An 18,911-nucleotide genomic window follows, 5' to 3' on the forward strand; every position below is an offset into this window, starting at 1 on the left:
CAAATGAGCATGTTACGCTTTATTCATGTAACCAATAAGTGACCTCAACAAACACCAGAAGAAACTCTTAAGACACATGGTCCCATTGAGAACAGGCTGAGCACACAGACGGGATGTATAAATAATTCCGAACACAGCTAGTGCAGAAAATATGTGCATTGACACTCACTCGATGTCCATGCACACAGATCAAAATTCAGAAATGCTTTTAAAAGCATTTCAGTAAAATATATTCTGAGTCCTGTAAAATTCATCAACTGCAGAGATTCAGAAAACACCCTTTATTTTTGCAAAGAATATACAAATTCATTGATGCTGCTTTTCAAATAACCCACATGATTTAAAGAGAGCAAACTCTCTAAATGTTATAGTAGTTGTTCCCATTCACAAAAAAACAACCCTGAAACCAATTCTGTTGAGAACAATACGAGTACAATCCTCCTTAGACAATGGTGAGAGGTACGTAGTGTTGAAAAGGTGCATTTACCCACAGTCACTGTTGCACAATCATCGACTCCATATAAATATATATATATGTATGTATATATATATATATATATATACACACACATATATATACATATATATATATATTTAAAGACAGAAGGTTTTCTTTAAAAAAATAAAGAGATTATCTTTTAAGTTTTAGAATTGCAAAAATAAAATCAACAAGTAAAAGAAACACAAAACCTTAGATGTGAAGATGTAAACGATTGTTATGTTAGTAATAAAAAGTGCTGAAACTGTTGATTTATTGATTATATTTCATTAATTAATCATCTTATTTGTCACAAACAACAAACTTTTGCTGTTGGAGCATTTTTTTTTCATATCTTATGGTAACATACTTTGTTCTGACAACCAGGGTCATAAACTAAGTTTAGGAAAACCTGCTATAGACCAGACAGATGGATGAAACAATCAAAACCTTAACTGAGAGTGACAACCGTTGTGAACTGTCGTCTGTTTCACGAGCAGAGTGTGGATAGTGCTACCCTTCTTGACCAAAATCTTGCGTAAACTTCTTCAGCTTATCCAGGTCCTGCTCATTCACTGTCGGCTTGATGTTAGTGAGTGACCTCAGCATGTCGGCCTGTACGGAGAGAACATCAGAGGTTGATATAAATAAAATAAATAAATAAATTAAGAACTCTCATGCACAGATGATGTTTTATAAAAATTTGAGAACTTTACATGCACACACTTTGCTTCTTGAATCTTTTTCTTACCATGCACACGACCGACTCCAGGAGTTTTTCTCCAGGGACGTCCATCCACGTCATCTCTATGGCGTTTGGATCTCCCGGCGAGCAAGGAGTCAGTAGGTCTTCCGACACAACACCTGGGTTGTTCCAAGATGTACCCCGGACCTTAGTGAGTGTGAGGACAGATAGGGAAGAAGAAAACTTATAATCAGTTCACAGATTATTTTTACAAGTTAAGGGTGAGAAGGAGAAAATGTTTTTTTTAATTAATTTAATGAATCTTTTTGCATCCTTCCCATTTAATTTATCTGGGTGTTTAGGCATTTCAAAATGTAAAGGTCAACATTCAATGTGAAGTAATAAAATGTGACCAGGCCTTTTCTGTTATTGGAATAATGGTTTAAAAGACATTCCAGTGTCCTTTTTCAGGTCAGAATACATCTTCAGCTGGTATCCTTTTACCTACCAAAAGTTCTGTCTTTTAAATCTTATATCTCATCTTAATTATTTATTTTCTTGTGTTTTATTTAATATGTTTGGCCTTTATTTGTGGAGAGGATAGTGAGCAAGCTGTTAAAGGTGGAAGACAGAGAGTGGGGGAAGACATGCAGCACAGGACCGTGGGTCGGATTCGAACCCATGCTTCTATGGGTGGAGCATATCCTCAATGAGCTTCAACTTGCCTTTATTTGTTTCATATCGTTAGCCTTCAAGTCTTAATTTTTAAAGCACTTTGAGGCTAGAATCTTTATTTGTATAGAAATAGGTTTGCAGCAATAATCACAGGGCAATCTCCACACACCAACAAAACAGTGCTTAAACAGTCAGTGCAGACATCCCATCTCAGCCTGTGGTCGAGCACAACGCCAAGGTACTTTTGACTGTTTTTTAAAGGGGTTATATAAATAAACTTTATTATTATTATTACAATGTTGGAAATAATAATTTTCGTGTCCATCTGATACATTTAATATGATCAATCTTTTCACAGTTTTTTTCCCCACTACCAGCTCTACATGTTCCAAGACGTTCACCCCCTTGCTGCTAACTGTGTCTGTCTGCTGATTGGTGCTTACCAGGTAATAATGAAACCGCTTTAGGGCTAGTGAGACTGAACCAAAACAAACAAGTTGCTATAATGGTTCTGACCATCATTTACATGATTTCTTAATTTGACTTAACAACCTCCAGAACGTCATGTAGCTGATGTAACTGTGTAATAACAGGTTAATAGATCACTAATCTTTAATCATCAGTGGCAGCGCCCACTCTCATTCTTTTGTTGATTGTAAAATGATTGATGAGAAAAACACAGTAAGACAATCTGTGTTATTTTGGAACAACATATTCCAGCTGGATTCCCTGAAGGTTTGAAACAGGACAGTTATGAAAACAACCAGAGACAAACCGTTGCTGTGCCTTTACCTTTTTGAAGTGAGTGGCAGACTGAACCTTCCTGACAGGTTGCATGAGGGCGTCCCTGACGATCACACTGATGTCAGCCCCAGAGTAGCCCTCTGTCTTCTGGCCCAGACTGATGAAGTCTGTCTCTGTCAGGTCGTTGGGGGTGGATCCCAGATGCAGTTTGAACATGAACGAGCGAGCGTGCTCCTCAGGCAGAGGGATGTAGATTCGCTTTTCAAACCTGTCAGAAGATTCAATCAGACATTATGAAGAGTTTACTCTCTTAAATTCTAATTGTTCTTCCTTAAAACCTGAATTGAATCAAACTAACCTTCTCCTAATAGCAGAGTCCAATGTCCATGGTATATTTGTGGCTCCCAGAACCAGGATTCCTTCATTATCGATTCCAACGCCTGAGCAGAGAACAACATTTGATGCATTTCTAATCTAAATACTGTTTTTCAGATGTGAGCTCAGGTTTTCATTTCTCTCCTCTCGCTCACCCTGCATCTGAACAAGGAACTCCGTCTTGATTCTGCGCGCTGCCTCGCTCTCGTTCTCGCTCCTGGAGCCACAGAGGGAGTCGATCTCATCAATGAAAATAATGGATGGTTTGTGCTCTCGAGCCAAAGAGAACAGGTTCTTCACCAACCTGAAGAGAGACAAGAGGGGCAGAAGCAACAGATGCTCACCTTCTCATATCCACATTTTGTTATCATCATGTAAAGAGCGCAGTGCTTACTTTTCACTTTCCCCCAACCACTTGGACACGAGGTCGGAGGAGGAGATGGAGAAGAAGGTGGAGTTGTTGGCCTCGGTGGCCACCGCCTTGGCCAGGTAGGATTTTCCTGTTCCTGGAGGGCCAAAGAGAAGGATCCCCCGCCAAGGAGTTCGCTTTCCTACACATAAAGTTCCTGTGTCATTGGATACGATTCACATCAACACAGTTAAATGCGAGGATTAAAGATGGAGGTTGACAAACCTGTGAACAGATGAGGGAATTTGATGGGCAGAATGACGGCTTCCTTCAAGGCTTCTTTGGCTCCTTCAAGTCCAGCTACATCATCCCACTTAATGTTTGGCTTTTCCATGATGATGGCACCTTTGAGAGAGGAGTTTGAGAAACAGTTTAGTAATTGTGAAATGGTATTTCACACACTCAAAGATATCCGTTCTCATAGAAATCAATGAAGATGTTCAAAAACGTCTTATCTCAAAATGTTACAGGCAGTGAAAAATCCTGGCTCAGCCCCCTGACCCAGGTCTGTACCAAAAATGAATCGATTCTTCCTTGACCCATACCACATCCTTCTCCACAAACTTTCAAGGTAATCTGCCCATTATTTTTTGCGTAATCTAACCAACTAACAAATAAAGAGGAAAACATAACCTAGTTCTTTCACCTGAGAGTTGATTTTGAAACTTCTTTTTCTCTTGGTTGTCCCCGTCATCACTTTCACTCCTGAAATTAAATGAAAAGAGACAACGTCATGATTTATTGTCCTTTTTTTAACACTAAACTAAACTTTTTTAGGAGTCCCACTGTTTCCTACAATATTTCTACATGTTAATTGTTTTAAAGGTTCAAGGAAAATACTGTTAAGTAATTTGCAACTGATAATTGGGGAAATTGAGGCAGTGTTTAATTTCAACAATAACAAAAATAAATATCTTTAAAGATAAATATAAATAACATGAGTAAACCTTGTGTTTTTAAATGCATCTCATTGAGTTGTTCCAATCAAAGGTGTTTAGTGCTGTGGGGGAATGTTTCTATGAATGGGATTCCACTTTATTTGTTCTTGTGCACAGGAAGTTTGAAAAAGAGAAAGTCTGCACACATAAAGCTCCAATTAAAGGATTTATTTGCCAGTGACTTGGTGACATTGATCTAGCAGCCATCAAAGATTTTATTTTACTGGATGTGCAGAGAAGAAGATGAAGACCATGAGCAGGTAAACATGGATGTTAAAAATGTTTCAACATTTAAAATAAATATATCTTTGCTGTATAATGAGGGAGATAAAGCATTCAACACATTTGTTGGAATCATGCAATGTGTAAAGGCATCTAGCACTGAACATAAACAAAACTTTGTTTACCAGAAAGCTCCACAGCGCTCCTCTAATAAACCTGACTTAAAAATGCCACAGGACTTTATCCCTATTCCTCTGATTGTTAGTGACAAATTAAATGGATTGTTAAAATGTGGAAATAAAGGAATGAATGCTTTTCTCTGCATTCTGCATGAACATGGTCGTATTAAAGAGTCTCACCCTTTGTCATCAGAGTGGTTCTCTTTGACAGGTTTAGCCGGAGGACTCTTCTCCATTTTCTTCAGGTGTTCCTTCAGCTGCTCGGCTCTGCCCAGGTAGTCTTTACACTTATCCCTGATGCTCTCCTTCGCTCGTTCACTCTGAGCCTCATCTGCAACGACAACATATTACGCAGCCTGTCATTAACTCTATTTATAGAATTTCCCTTTTTGCTACAGCCTCTATTTAAATTAAATAATTACTAATTTCTTACACTGCACTGTTACTTTCATCTTTCATTTCTTATTTTAATTTTATTCTCTACGCTACTCGTTTTAATTTCTTTTTAAATTATTCATTTTTGTATTTTGTACAATTTGTCCCGATGCCTTTTATATTTTCTGTGAAGCACACAACTGCGTTGTAGTTGAAATGTGCTATGCAAATAAACATGCTTTGCCTGAATGGTCACAGCATAATGTGAAATGTGACAACAGCATTTGCACAGCAAAGCGTTTTTTCTAAAAATAAATTTGGAAAGGAGGCGACGATGCACAGGAGAGGTGAGCCACTGTAACACGACATCTTCCCTTTAATCAACAGAATACTGAGTCACCACGGACCAGTCCAACGTGTGTATTTTACAAGTTATTAAGTGGACAACTGTGATCAATAGCTCAGTACTGACACCACACTGGTAGAATTAAAGGGAGCAGATTCATCAACATACAGGGTGTATTCTGCTGCCTCCAGGTGGCTGCAGGGATTTAATGAAGTGAAGGAGAAGATTTATAAATCAGCTGTAAAGACACTGTATGAATGACTCATTGCATAATTAATAGATAACTGCAGACTGATTTAACAATATTACTGCTTTAAACACTTGAAACATTAATTGTCTATTATGATTTTACCCCCTCCATTGGCAGTGGAGTAACTCATAAATGAGTCTATTTATATTTTAAGCATTATTCCATCATGGATGCATATTTTCCCCATCTCTTTAGCTTGCTGTTGATAAAAATACCAATGTGGCAGCAAATTAACATTGTGTCTGCAACAGACTTGTGTCTGTACCTCACACTAGTTTATGCATCTCACTTCACATGTGTACCATCAATCTGCACTTGGCATAAAATAAAATAAAATAAATAAATATCAGGGTCAGGAAAATAAATCACTCAAACACTGAAGAAATCAAACAGCGACAGGAAGCTTAATCAGTTTCCTTACACTTGACAACATGGAGGAAGTACTGGATTGCATGCTGGTAACATCTGAGGGCTTCCTCATAGTTCTTGGCTTTGTCCTCCTGTGCAGCTTTGTTGGCCAGATCGATAGCTTTCTGTCAAAAACACGAGAGAGAAGAATTCATCAGAGGTTTCTCATGAGGCACTCTTTAAAGGTAAGTCAGCAGTAAATCCATTACTGGCTAATGGATGACTTACACACGCAGTATTGTTAGAAATAAATGTTAGTGATAATCCTGCATTCTGTCTGGTTACATTAAGTTATTATATAATGCTCATAAAACCACCAGTTACAACTTTAAATGGATTTATACAAGAGAGTACAACTCAAAGTGCTGGATGATAAAGTAGCAGAACAAGGAAACAACTCACGAACATCAAACTCTTTACAACTTCAGTAAAGTTCTTATGTGGACGTACTTTATGATGGATTTTTTTTGTCAATCTGGCAACCCACATACCATCAGTAAGTGTAGTAAATGTTGAAATGACTTTAATGAAACCATGAGTTATTAGTAGAACACCGGAAGTCAGGACTTCAGTTCATCTCCAGGCTGAAGACGTTTCTATCTTCGAAGGTTGAGTCGCAGTGAAAAGTGTGACCATGTCAGAAACCAGAGTTTCGCACAGTCTGACGCAGTAAACTCTGCCACTCACCTGTAAATTGCCTGCTGCCATTAGTTCCGGTGAAGTGTTTCCTGTCCTCTAAAATAAACTGTCAACGGACCCTCTCTCGTTTCTTCCTGTTTGCCGAAGTTTATTCCTTCATTTTGTAACAAGTTCAGACTGAAACCATCGTTTAAGGTTTTGTTTCTCTTCCGCATTAGAAAAAAAAAAGTCCACTGTCACTTCCGCAGTGGTCACGTGACGTGACAGTGTTGTTGTCTGGTTGAACATCGGCTGGATTTTTTATTTTACACACATCTCATTGTGTTTCATACAAACAGAACCATTTAAAGTTACTACATAGATTATAAATATTTATAATCAATTACTATGAAGAAATGAATGAATTACTACTTCTACTTAATTAACTACACTTCAGGTGTTTCAGATGTCAGGCAGGTGTGAAAGACTGACCTCTAGTGGCTATTAGTCACTATAACATATCAGCATGTTTAATATGGAAGATATCTTTGTTTAACTATTGTAATTGTATTGTTTCTATAACATGTAATATCGAATTGTTTGATTATTGTAATTTGATTGTTTTTATAATATCTAATTGTTTTGTTATTGTAAGTTTTTTTGTCTCTATAATTTATAATATCCTTTGTTTTATTGTTGTACTTATTGTTTCTATAATATCTAATTTTTTACAATTATAATTTGATTGTTTCTATAATATGTTATATCTCACAGTTTTATTATTGTAATTGTAGTTTCTATATGTAAAATCTCATTGTTTAACTATTGTGATTGTATTTGTATTTTGTATTTAATAGTTTCTACGACATCTAATATCTCCTTGTTTTATTATTTCTAATCGTTTTTTTCCCCCTCTTTACACCTATGTGACTTTACAAAAAAAATAAAGCCACACTGTCACTGCTGCATTAATTAACAAATTTACCCTTTATTGCATTTATTAAAAAAGCAAATAAATAGTGTGCAAAATATCTAAAAATCTTACATCACCTGGGGGGTAAACAAAAATAAATGCATTTACTGTAGAACACCGGTGTAAAGGGTAATTCATGGGAGGACAAATGCATTATGGTTGCACATTGTGTTGCGTAATATTTAGTCCAGGTTTATTCGACATATGACAGCAAGCACCACATACAGTACATGTTGAGTTGGAGTAGATTTGACACTGAGTTGTCACATCAGTGTGGTTCAGGCATGAAGGGAGGAGTCTGGGTTATTATCAGCTGTCTCCGTTTAAGATGCTTGGACGTAAAACTTTAAGGATGCGTTGGCTCTTTGTAAGATCAGCAGGGAGTTCATTATGCTGTAAAAACACACACGAGGAAAAGTTAATGAGCCGAAAGTACTTATGTTCTGTGTGTTTATTATCCCACCCTGCAAATGTTATGGCCCTCACTTTGTTTGGCAGTGTGGGGTCTGCGTTGGCCCCGAGCAGCAGCAGAACGGTTTGCAGATTTCCACCCATAACACCAGCATGTAGGGCCGTGGAGCCATTCTGGAGACAACAAAAAAACATTTCTTCATAAAGCTTGTGGAGTGGTATTAGATTCTCCACTCAAAAACAAATATAAATCTGATCTGCAAAGACTCTGGCTCCAAATTACATCACCGGTAAGAAGGCAGCGTTCATATCTGGGATTTTTTGGCTTCATTTCTGGATAATGGGAGGAGGTTAAGACGCCTCGTCCTTCTTTACATACAGCGTGTGATTTATGCACTGACTGGGAAGCTATAGCCAGGAGTCTTTTAGATTAACTCAGCACAGATGCTGGAGATTTGTGAAAACAGCTTTTCTGGTACAGACTGAACCAACAAAATGTTAGTAAACTTGTTGCTAGATGGATTTTATTATTGCCAGACAAAGCCAAACAAGCTGTTTCCCCATTTGCAGTCAGATGATAACTGTAGCTTTATATTTGGTGTTTAGACATGAGTGTGGTACCGACCTGCTCATCTAACTCTTGCCAACAAATCAAATATGGTTATTTATCCAGAACATCTCAATATTCCTTTAAAAAGGGAAATGAGCTGGGACAGGATCTTCTACCTTGAGAAGGCCGAGTGAGGGAGAAAACTTGAGGAGCTCCTCGATGACACTGCTGTGTCCTTTTAAAGCCGCTTTAAATAACGCTGTTGATCCATCCTCAAGAGACAGAAAAGACAAAAACTGAAGTTACTGAGCATTAATCTACATGTTAGGTCTGTTTCCTGTTTCCTCAGTAGTCAATGAAATGTAGATGTTCTTAAATTTGAATTAACAAATGATTAACATCTGCTTTAATACTGTAGAAACAAGCTATAAACTGTTTACTGGATGTTATGGTGAACTTGAAGCAAACAGTTGTGGATATCTAGATCAGGGGGCGGATGCAGGGATTTGTCACTTTGTTTAACATTATAGATATATGGTAAGTATATAGATATATGGTAAGTAAATGGACTTTAGGTGAGAATTGTTATGTAAATGGTTATTTCAAGGATCAGACTACACTTTTTTTATAATATATATGATTCTCTTGGTTCCATTGGCCATATAAGGAAGCTGTTGACTCCAATAGGTTTGGGCTACGTGATATCGATGAATAAACAAACCTTTTGTGTGCATTTCTATGTGCTTTGATGATTCTGAATGAACAACCTACTTGTCTGTCTGCATCTCGATCTGCACCTCGCAAGAGCAGCACCTTCACCACCTCACTGTGACCCATCTGAGCCGCCATCCACAGGGGGGCAGTGCCATCCTGGAGAAGACGCAGGTGCATTGAGACGAGGAGGAAAAATAGGAGCAAAGAAAAATAGGGATGAGGGATGAGACAGGCAGACAGGGATGTGAGCTGAAGAGGGAGAGACTTTACCTCCCTCGCTTGGTTGACCTTGGCACCAGAGGCAAGCAGCTGACGTATCACTGTCACATGACCCTCCTGGGCTGCGAGGAACAGAGGCGTGGCACCATCCTAAAACATAAAAGAATCTTCTTGAACACCGTAATATTTGTCTCCTGTACACCTGTTTGCTGAAAACCTGTCTAAATGACAATATTCCTACAAAATAAAGGTTTATTCATTACAAATGATCAAATTACTGCTATTTCATAATGTAAGTTTGTGCTGTCAGGTTGTTTTCCACTGCATAATCCTGCTGAATGCCAGCCGGGTCTGACTCAGCAGTCTGCAGAAACCGGAGAGGCTGGATTCCAGGTGCTGGGACATTGTGTGCAAGTGTCAGACAGGGAGGCTTTAACACAGAGAGGAGAGGACTCGGGCCTAAAGAGGGGCCGCAGAGGTTAGAGCAGCTCACATGCAGCTGGTCGTGAACATTGGCTCCATTCCTCAGCAGCGTGTCCACCACCTTGGAGTGTCCATACTGAGCGGCGGCGGTGAGAGCGGTGCCACCGTCCTGCCACAAAACATTTGAGGACACACGAGAAGAAAACAACGTTTTTAGTGCAGTAGTGGGCTGGAGAGACACACACAAAGCAGCCTGGGCTATTCTGTGCATCATTTTTGTGTCTTTAGCGCAACATGAAGCCCCAAGTCTGAGATGATAGCATCGCACTGAGCGTAATAAAGACAGTGACGCATGTGGTCATGCCCTATAACATACCTTTGTCTGGAATTCAGTGGAGGCACCAAACTCAAAAAGGAGCTTCACCACGTCACGGTGTCCCTGCTGGGAAGCGAAGAACAGAGCGGTAGAACCTGTCTGGAGAGGACGACAAAAACAGATACAGCTGATGTCATTCTATATGAAATCAACCCCAGTGTTTGCTTTTGGAAATGTGAAGTTGGGTCTATTCTGTTAATTTAGCTTGATGCTTTTTCACCTAATCTGCATTGTTTTAATTTTGGTGCCTCTGAAACCCAGGATGAGTAAAGTCAGAGGAAGAGTATCCACATATTTGTGTTGAAATTCTGAGTCCTCTTTAAGAAGCCAGAGGAAGGTACAAAGTATCTAGAGAGGGAACAGTGGGTTGTTGAGATGAGTCAAGGTTTAGATAGATTTGTCCAATAGAGTAGGTCAACATGAAGAATGATGGTTTGTGACCCCCGTGACTTGCTGAAATTATAACACTCCTCAGACACTGTGACGGCAATACAACTGCTCACTTGTTCTCGACTCTTCAGCCTGGACTCCCTGATGCATGTGGTTTTGAGAATCAATTCTTCTGCTTAAGACGTAGAAGAAAACTTCATTCCTTCACCCTGCAAGAGTTCCCTCACATTTTTAAAACAACTTGTTTGAAAAGGATGTGAATATGGAATACCACAGACATCTATCAAACTAGAATGACACTTCCGCCCAACAATCCTACACTAGTTCTTATAACAGAAAAAAGGCAGCAGTCTATAACCTAAATTATGTATTTGTCATAAAATCTAGTCCTACAAAGTGTTACATGAAGATCTGTGCATTATCCCTTATGTTGTTTTGTTAAATAACATTGTTGTTGCAATTTTTAAGAAAGCGAAAAAAAAAATTATCTGCATCTGCACCAAAAGTTAATGGATTGACTGGTGACTTCAGATTCACTTTGACTTTCAGCCCCTGGAAAAATCTGATATCGTTCCCATGGGGCTGGCGGTTATTTTCCCATCATACCTCTCTCTGGTAGTTGATGTCGGCTCCTTGCATGATAAGTTCTTTGACACACTCATAATGGCCACTGTACGACGCCACCATCAGCGCTGTCGTTCCGTACTGAAGACAGAGATGCCAATTAGAGATTTAATTTATGAGGACGACTCGATGAAAACTGCTTTAATGAGGTGACACAACTGTGATATCATGCAGATTTTTCATCTTAACAGAACGTTCACCCTCGATCATTGCCACTAAAAACAAACTATAGATGTAAAATTGTGATGCAGATACACTCACACACACTCACGCACCACACCTCTGTCTATGGTTAAAGCGTGCAGCTGAGCAGCCAGGACATGCAGCGTTCGTACACTGTCTCTGCAGTCTGCGTCCACACGGCCGCTGTTGAGCAGCAGCTGAAGCAGAGCCAGGTTCCCCTTCCTCGCTGCCCAAAACACAGCATTAGCCAGGGGTGTTTCCTTCTGGGGATAAATACACACAACAAAGACTGACCTCAAACCACCATTATGGTATTATACACACCGACAAGAGAGTAGAGACGGAGAGTGGTTCTGAATGAAAGACAAGTCATCACAATACACACATGCTGGGTTACAGCTTGATGTTAATAATAGGCCATAATAGGCCTAATGATATCCTATTGATACCACACACACACACAAACACACACACACACACACACACACACACACACACACACACACACACACACACATACGCACACACAGAGTTGTGTCTCCATCACTTCAGAGGACATTACATTGACTTACAGTGAATTCCTGGAGACTTACATTAACCATATGGTTACTACTTACCCTAAACCTGAACCTGAAAACAAGTCTTCACCTTCAAATGTGATGATTTACATTAGGCTGACATGCTTTTGTCCCCATATGGAAGACAAGTCCTCATGATGTCACACACAAACACACACTGATTCATCGTTGTGAGGTCATTCATTGTCATAATAATGCATTTCCAAGCCCCTTACTCTTGCCTTAACCCTCATCCTCACACTAACCCTTACCCTAGCCCCAGCTATTACCTTAGCACTTACCCTTATCTTAGCCCTAACTTTAGCCCTAACCCTTATCTCAGCACTAATCCTTACCTTAGCCCTAACCCTTATCTCAGCCCTAACCCTTACCCTAGCACTAACCCTTACCCAAGGGAAACCATGTAACAGAGTCTTAACTCTCACAACAACACAACAACCCTTTGAATTTGTGAGGACCAACCAAAATGTCCTCACAACAATGGCACTGAAGCAAAATTGGGCCTCGTAACTGTAGATAGACATGCACACTCAGACACACACATGCACACGCACGCACGCTCATACACACACACACACACACACACACACACAGTCAACAGCTCCAAGTGATCTACAGCAAAATAAACAGTGATGAGGATGATGATGTTGATGAGGATGAGGATGATGATGCTGATGATGCTGATGAGGAGGATGCTGATGATGATGAGGGTGAATGAAGGGTGCAGTTAGAGAGGAAGCTGTGTTCTCTGTGTCAGGCCCTCGCGGCGCGTGCACAGCAGGATGGATGGACGCAGAGCAGCTTTACCTTGACAGACATGGCGCAGACCTCAGTCGTGACTCATGTTTCTTCCTGCGCACTCACTCATTAGACGCTGAGCTGAGCCTGTTGTGTCGCACTGTGTTTGGGTGTTGGCGGCGCCGGTCCGGAGGCATAATAACAACACTGACAGTCAGCTGAGCTCATCCTCTGCAGTCAGGGCTGCACTCAGCCCACCACCGGGAGGCGCTACTGAGCACAACCACGGTCAGCTGACAGCGTGGAGCCAGGGGGTGGGATACAGTAACCATGGTGACACAATTATTATTATTGTGCTTGAGTATTTCCATGTAATTAATTTATACATCTATTTTAGTACGATTTGTATGAAGATGTATTTATATTTATATGTAGTGATGGTATATTGTAATATCTATGAAATTATTATTATTATTATATTGCACATTTATCCTTACTTATTGGATGACATTTTTTACATCTAAAATGTAAATTTGCATATATATGTATAGATAAAACAACTTCAGTTATGTTACATACTTGACTTGAGTGCCAGAAAGCCATGAGAATGACCATATTACCTTTTAATATCTTTTTTCTCTACTAATGGGTCTGCTTTGTAAATTAATGCCTTTTAAATAGTTTGGACCCAAATGTTTTCTGTCTGTATCTACACCAATAAAAAAACTAACTAACTACATCGCTAAATCTCAACATGCATTATCACAAGGCATCTTACATTGTAAGGTGGAGATCTTACAATATTATAGAGAAACCCAACAGTTCCAACAATGACTTTGGTGACTGTGGAGAGAAAGAACTTTTGAAGAAACCTCCAATAGAACAAGACTCAGTGTGTACGGCCATCTGCATTAAAAAATGCTAGAATAATTTTAATGAGCTTTGTTAAAGACAACATTATTTCTTTATCTTGTGACCCTGCAGTGTCTAAATGGAGCCCCTCGTTCAAGTATAGACTGATTTCCCCCTTTTAAAGTCTGAAATGGTTTGAGCAAATTCACTGTTAAAGGTCAAATGAAGCCAAATTATTAATCATTTGACAACGTTCAAAGAAAAGTTCAAATAAAATACAAGATTACTCAGTAAAGCACAAACATTTACCAAGGCCCAACAGTTCCTTTATAAAACCTTTTTAAAATCACTAGATCCAGATTTTCAGTGAAAATCCTCGAAAATGCTGGAAAATGTCCTCCTTGTTCATCTTGCAATGTTAAAGATGGAAGATAAATCACCTTTCTATCATTTTATCTTGTGACCTCTTGTTTGACTCCACATAGGGGAACTGATAGATTATAGACTTAACATATAAAACTAGTTCCAGCTATATTCAATTTGTTGAAAATCTTTCTGCACTTTCACCAAAATAGAATATTAGATGCAGAACTTTTAATTGTAATAGAATATTTTTACATTAATAAAGGGTCTGTGTGTTTCCTCCAGCTCTGGTTTTGGAAAGTAATATGTCAGGTGTTGTGTTCAATTATAACCCGGTATTTGAAGGATTTACAAGATTGCACCTTTGACCATCTCTAAATAATAATGAGGTATTACAGAGGAGGAGCAGGGAAAGCATCTTATTTTTGTTGACTAATATCCTTCTCAGGTGCAGTCACAGGGGTTGATTTAGGGATTCCGTAAAAGTATAGTGAAAGCATGTACTTATTGTAAAGCTTTATAAGGTCCGACGACCAGTCTGTGGATGCATCACTGTCCAGAGTTGCTCTGAGACCATGGGAACAAAACAGACTCACATCAGCGCAGGTAAGATGCTCAGCATTTTTGAAAATCTTATATGGAAAACAAGGCAAACCAACATCTGAAACCTGAAAGTGCATTTCTCAATTCAGGCAAGTTGAACAGTTTGATTAAATGTCACAGGGTTTGACATAAAGTTGTTTTTTTAGGTTAGTTTCACTGTAGCTTAAACAAAAGCTGTGTTTCAACCACTGGAACTTTGCCAGGAACTATAGGAGCTTTGCAAGAACTCTGTGTCTTTCTGCTGCAGGGACCAGGGTCAAAAATCTTTTTACCCACCCAAAAAGTCCCTGCTTGGGTGGTAATACTCAAGAATACATGCACATACAACATGCAGGATATCATTTTTCAATTCAACCTTTACAAATGAAGTTTTCTGTTAACATCAGCCCCAATTAAGAAACAAGTATAAAACAGATTAAACTAATTAGAGCAAACATACTGAGTTTGCAGTCTCATTGTTAACCAGGAGGAGCTGGAAAAGCTTCATCATGTTTTCAGAGGATATTGAGCGACAATGTTTTAGATCAGAAAACCTGAATAGATTAACTGACATCAGTCTAATGTTTGAATAATCAACTTGTGAAATCAACAGACCATGGTCACTATAATCAATGTTAATGCTACAACTACCCACAAATAAACTGAGATACCCAAGTCTCCCAAGATTACAATGAAAACAACATTTTCCGAACAATTAAATCCAAATCTCTTGTCCTCTCAGCTCATCAGTCTGGCTTCCTGCTGAGGGCAGCCCTGCTCTCCGTCCTGTTGTGCAGCCCGAGGCGTGTGGCCTCCGACTCAGATGAGGTGATCCTGACTGACTGGGAGATTTGGAAGAGCAGCCATGGCGTAACCTACGATGATCTGGTGAGACTAACCCCTCATCTTAAAACACAGGGACAGACGTGACTTCACATGTATTGTGAGTCATAGAAGTTTTTTCTTGATGTGTTTTTTGTGTTTTCATGCAGGACGACATGCAGAGGAGGGCGATCTGGGAGGAGAACAAGCAGATGATCGATGACAATAATCAGGGTTTTTTTATGGGGATCAGGCCGTTCACTATGGCTATGAATAAATATGGAGACCTGGTATGAACTGGTATTTCACACACTATGTTACAATCATCTCTGCTCACACTAACAAATCAAAGTCACAGAGTAAAGGTTAACCGAAATTAAATTGCAGACTAAATTTGGGTGTATGCAAAAGTAATAAAATTCACATAGTAACACATCCAAAGCAAATTATTATATCATATATTTAATCCAGACCTATGGACAAGGCCAGGTTTTCCATTTACCCCAGTTTCAAGCCTGTATGCTAAAGATGTATCTAACTTGCTGAAGTCTGTAGGAGTGGTTTCAGTCTATTCATCAAATTCTTGGAGACAAAGTGCATTTCCCCACTATTGAGGTTGGCTGTGGAGGTAGAGTGGGTTGTCCACTAACCAGAGGATTAAAGGTTTGATCCCAGTCTCCCCTGTCTGCATGCTGAAGCTTCCTTGTACAAGACACTGAGTGTATGAGAGATACACTGTGGCAAAACTGTACTGTCAAGCACTTTGAGTGGTCATCAAAACTAGAAAAGCATTAAATAAATAGAGAACAATAACATGTTGCATTTACATTATACATATGTTGTATTGATTATCTGATATCTGAACATGAATAATTGGAAACGTAATCATATTTATGTTCTCTGTACATAGACACAACAAGAATTCCAGGTGTTGCAAGGTGCCTCGATAAACGCCCAGTTTGTGCACAGAGGGAAGACGGTCTCTGCTCGACGGCTGCGCAGCAATGCTCGGAAGTTAGATGCTTGGTTTGTCGACTACAGGACCATGGGTTATGTCACTGAGGTGAAAGATCAGGTGAGACACTCGTACATTCACATACGGTAAGAGTTTCTTTTTAACCAGACTGAATCAGGAAGTGATTTTAAATTCTCTTCTCAGGGTTACTGTGGCTCCTGCTGGGCCTTCAGCACCACAGGAGCTATCGAGGGACAAATCTACAAGAAGACCGGTCAGCTTATCTCCTTGAGTGAGCAAAACTTGGTGGACTGCTCCAAACCTTACGGCACCTTTGGCTGCAACGGTGCCTGGATGGCCAACGCCTATGACTATGTGGTGAACAACGGGCTGCAGTCGACAAGCACCTACCCATACATCTCAGTGGTGAGGCTGCAGCCTGCTCTACATCAGAACAGCGAAAAAGTAAATCTGTCTGTTTCAAGCACATTGTTAACATTTCAATATGATTTTCTCTCCCAGGATACTCAGCCCTGTTATTACGAGAGCAGACTAGCGGTCGCTCATATCAAAGACTACAGGTTCATACCCAAAGGAGACGAGCAGGCCCTGGCTGACGCTGTGGCAACCATTGGTCCAATCACAGTGGCCATTGATGCGGATCATGCAAGCTTCCTGTTCTACAGCTCAGGTTAATTCTGTTATATAAAATCAGAATGTCAGAGATGAGAGTTGATTAAATACATACATCGTAAAAAAATATGTGCATGTTGTTCAGAGCAACAAAACCAGCCAGCTCTGCAATCTCTCTGCTAGCATCTTCCCTCTAGTCGTTTGGGTTAGCAGCTTCACTGATGTGCTGGTTGGATATTTTCCAATGAGTTGGTAAAAGGGGAGTGGAATTTGAAATCCATCAGATGAACAGAAACCTACCTCCAAGTGAAAGTGTCTTTGTAAATGCTGAATATGTTAAACAACATATTCTGAGTTCCCCATATTGATCAAATTGATGTGAATGTTGTCTCTGCAGTTTATCTTTACTGCCACCCACTGGTCAGAACATCAGATAACATGTGTTCAAATTTAACTCCTAGGAATATACGATGAGCCGAGCTGTAACCCCAATAATCTGAGTCACGCTGTTCTGCTGGTTGGTTACGCCTCTGAAGGAGGACAAGACTACTGGATCATCAAAAACAGGTCAGAACAACTCTGTGCATTTACAGTCGAGTAACACAGGATCATTTGAAATATAAACAATTTCTAGGATATTAAATGTACAAATGTTTTCTGTTGCTGTTTTTGGTAATATGTTTACAGTTGGGGCAGCAGTTGGGGTGAAGGCGGCTACATGCGAATGGTCCGGGACGGCAGTAACACATGTGGCATTGCAAGTTATGCTTTGTACCCTACTTTATGATTCATTGCTCATACAGCTAATATCATCTGTAAAGTCATCCATACTTTCTAAACTCTCTGCTGAACCTTGCTTTGTGGGAAAACCCAAATCAACCTTGTACAGTGAACACATCGTTTCTGTCAGGGACGAACACAAGATTCAATGTCTTTGAAATGTTTTTTAATACGTCAAACTCACAAAATATGGAAAAATGAATTCAAATATCCAAACAAAACTATGGCCATCTTTGGACAAAACAAACTGTGGACACAAGTAATGACACATTCCTCCACTTACAAGAGCTAATTTTGGCTAATGTTAGATAACCTATATTAGAGTATCAGACTTGAGTGAGCTTGCACACTTTGCGACCTCTCTACATGTGCTACTTTTGCAGATGTTTTAACAATTTTGCTCAGTAAAAAACAGAGTAGCATCTAGCATCACCCCACAAAGGTCCAGTCACTTTAGAATTAAAAAACATTTCTGCAAATGTGGGAAATCAATCCATTCCTGTGCGATACTGAACAATTTTATAAATCATATTAAATATACATATTAAAGTTGCACTTTTTTTTTTAGTGAGTGTAACTTTAATAGAATTTGACCCAAAAGTTTGTACCTTCATGTATAAATGTATAATGAGGCATCTTGCACAGTGCTGAACTCTGAGGGTTGTGGAAGGAGAGGAGAGCTGGGGAGTCCAAGATGGAGAAATCCATCATAGCTGCGATGCTATGCTTATTTGATCTCCTCCATTTGATCAACAGAGACAAAGTTAAACAGGAGTCAATGTTACAAACTGAATAAACATATTTTAGGTTTGATTAGATTTTTTTGGGAAAATATAATTTAAAATATTAATTTATTCAAGTACGAGAAAAGCACAGCAAACAAGTGAACTTTAACAACAAATAAATAAATAACTCATGTACAAAAAGGAGTAGAAAGAAGTGGATACTTATTGGTAACTATACTCCCTTTTCTTGCCAGAAACCAAGCTCTTAGATTGTAAAACTCTTTGCTTTGTAAAATAAAGATCAATCCTGACAAAATG

The 18,911-nt window shown here is 39.3% G+C and overlaps 3 protein-coding genes across 8 annotated transcripts; 1 reads left to right on the plus strand and 2 right to left on the minus strand.

Moving 5' to 3' along the window:
* Positions 1-4: 4 nt before the first annotated feature.
* On the minus strand, positions 5-7,375 carry LOC109625680 (vacuolar protein sorting-associated protein 4B-like). Its single transcript, XM_020081032.2, has 11 exons — positions 6,772-7,375; positions 6,098-6,209; positions 4,886-5,036; positions 4,013-4,071; positions 3,592-3,711; positions 3,352-3,508; positions 3,113-3,261; positions 2,941-3,022; positions 2,631-2,850; positions 1,230-1,370; positions 5-1,093 (listed from the first exon to the last, which is right to left on the minus strand). The coding sequence occupies exons 1-11, from the start codon at positions 6,790-6,792 to the stop codon at positions 992-994; spliced, it is 1,314 nt and encodes a 437-aa protein (XP_019936591.1). The 5' UTR covers positions 6,793-7,375; the 3' UTR covers positions 5-991.
* A 466-nt stretch (positions 7,376-7,841) lies between these two features.
* On the minus strand, positions 7,842-13,179 carry ankrd29 (ankyrin repeat domain 29). Of its 6 annotated transcripts, none has more exons than XM_020081033.2 (10): positions 12,951-13,179; positions 11,718-11,828; positions 11,365-11,463; positions 10,369-10,467; positions 10,063-10,161; positions 9,621-9,719; positions 9,408-9,506; positions 8,813-8,908; positions 8,162-8,260; positions 7,842-8,068 (listed from the first exon to the last, which is right to left on the minus strand). In XM_020081033.2, the coding sequence occupies exons 1-10, from the start codon at positions 12,960-12,962 to the stop codon at positions 7,985-7,987; spliced, it is 897 nt and encodes a 298-aa protein (XP_019936592.1). In that variant the 5' UTR covers positions 12,963-13,179; the 3' UTR covers positions 7,842-7,984. The 6 variants fall into 6 exon arrangements, with proteins under 6 accessions (XP_019936592.1, XP_019936593.1, XP_019936594.1 ...); XM_020081034.2 differs by having other exon boundaries at positions 11,718-11,825; positions 12,951-13,114; XM_020081035.2 differs by lacking the exon at positions 8,813-8,908.
* A 1,366-nt stretch (positions 13,180-14,545) lies between these two features.
* cts12 (cathepsin 12) lies at positions 14,546-18,016 on the plus strand. The gene is made up of 8 exons (XM_020080593.2): positions 14,546-14,702; positions 15,421-15,566; positions 15,671-15,790; positions 16,411-16,575; positions 16,660-16,881; positions 16,978-17,146; positions 17,550-17,655; positions 17,776-18,016. Exons 1-8 carry the CDS (start codon positions 14,672-14,674, stop codon positions 17,873-17,875), a joined length of 1,059 nt encoding a protein of 352 aa, XP_019936152.2. The 5' UTR covers positions 14,546-14,671; the 3' UTR covers positions 17,876-18,016.
* The last annotated feature ends 895 nt before the right edge of the window (positions 18,017-18,911 follow it).

The sequence above is a fragment of the Paralichthys olivaceus genome, chromosome 3 (genome assembly GCF_024713975.1).
Source record: "Paralichthys olivaceus isolate ysfri-2021 chromosome 3, ASM2471397v2, whole genome shotgun sequence".
Taxonomy (NCBI): Eukaryota; Metazoa; Chordata; class Actinopteri; order Pleuronectiformes; family Paralichthyidae; genus Paralichthys; species Paralichthys olivaceus.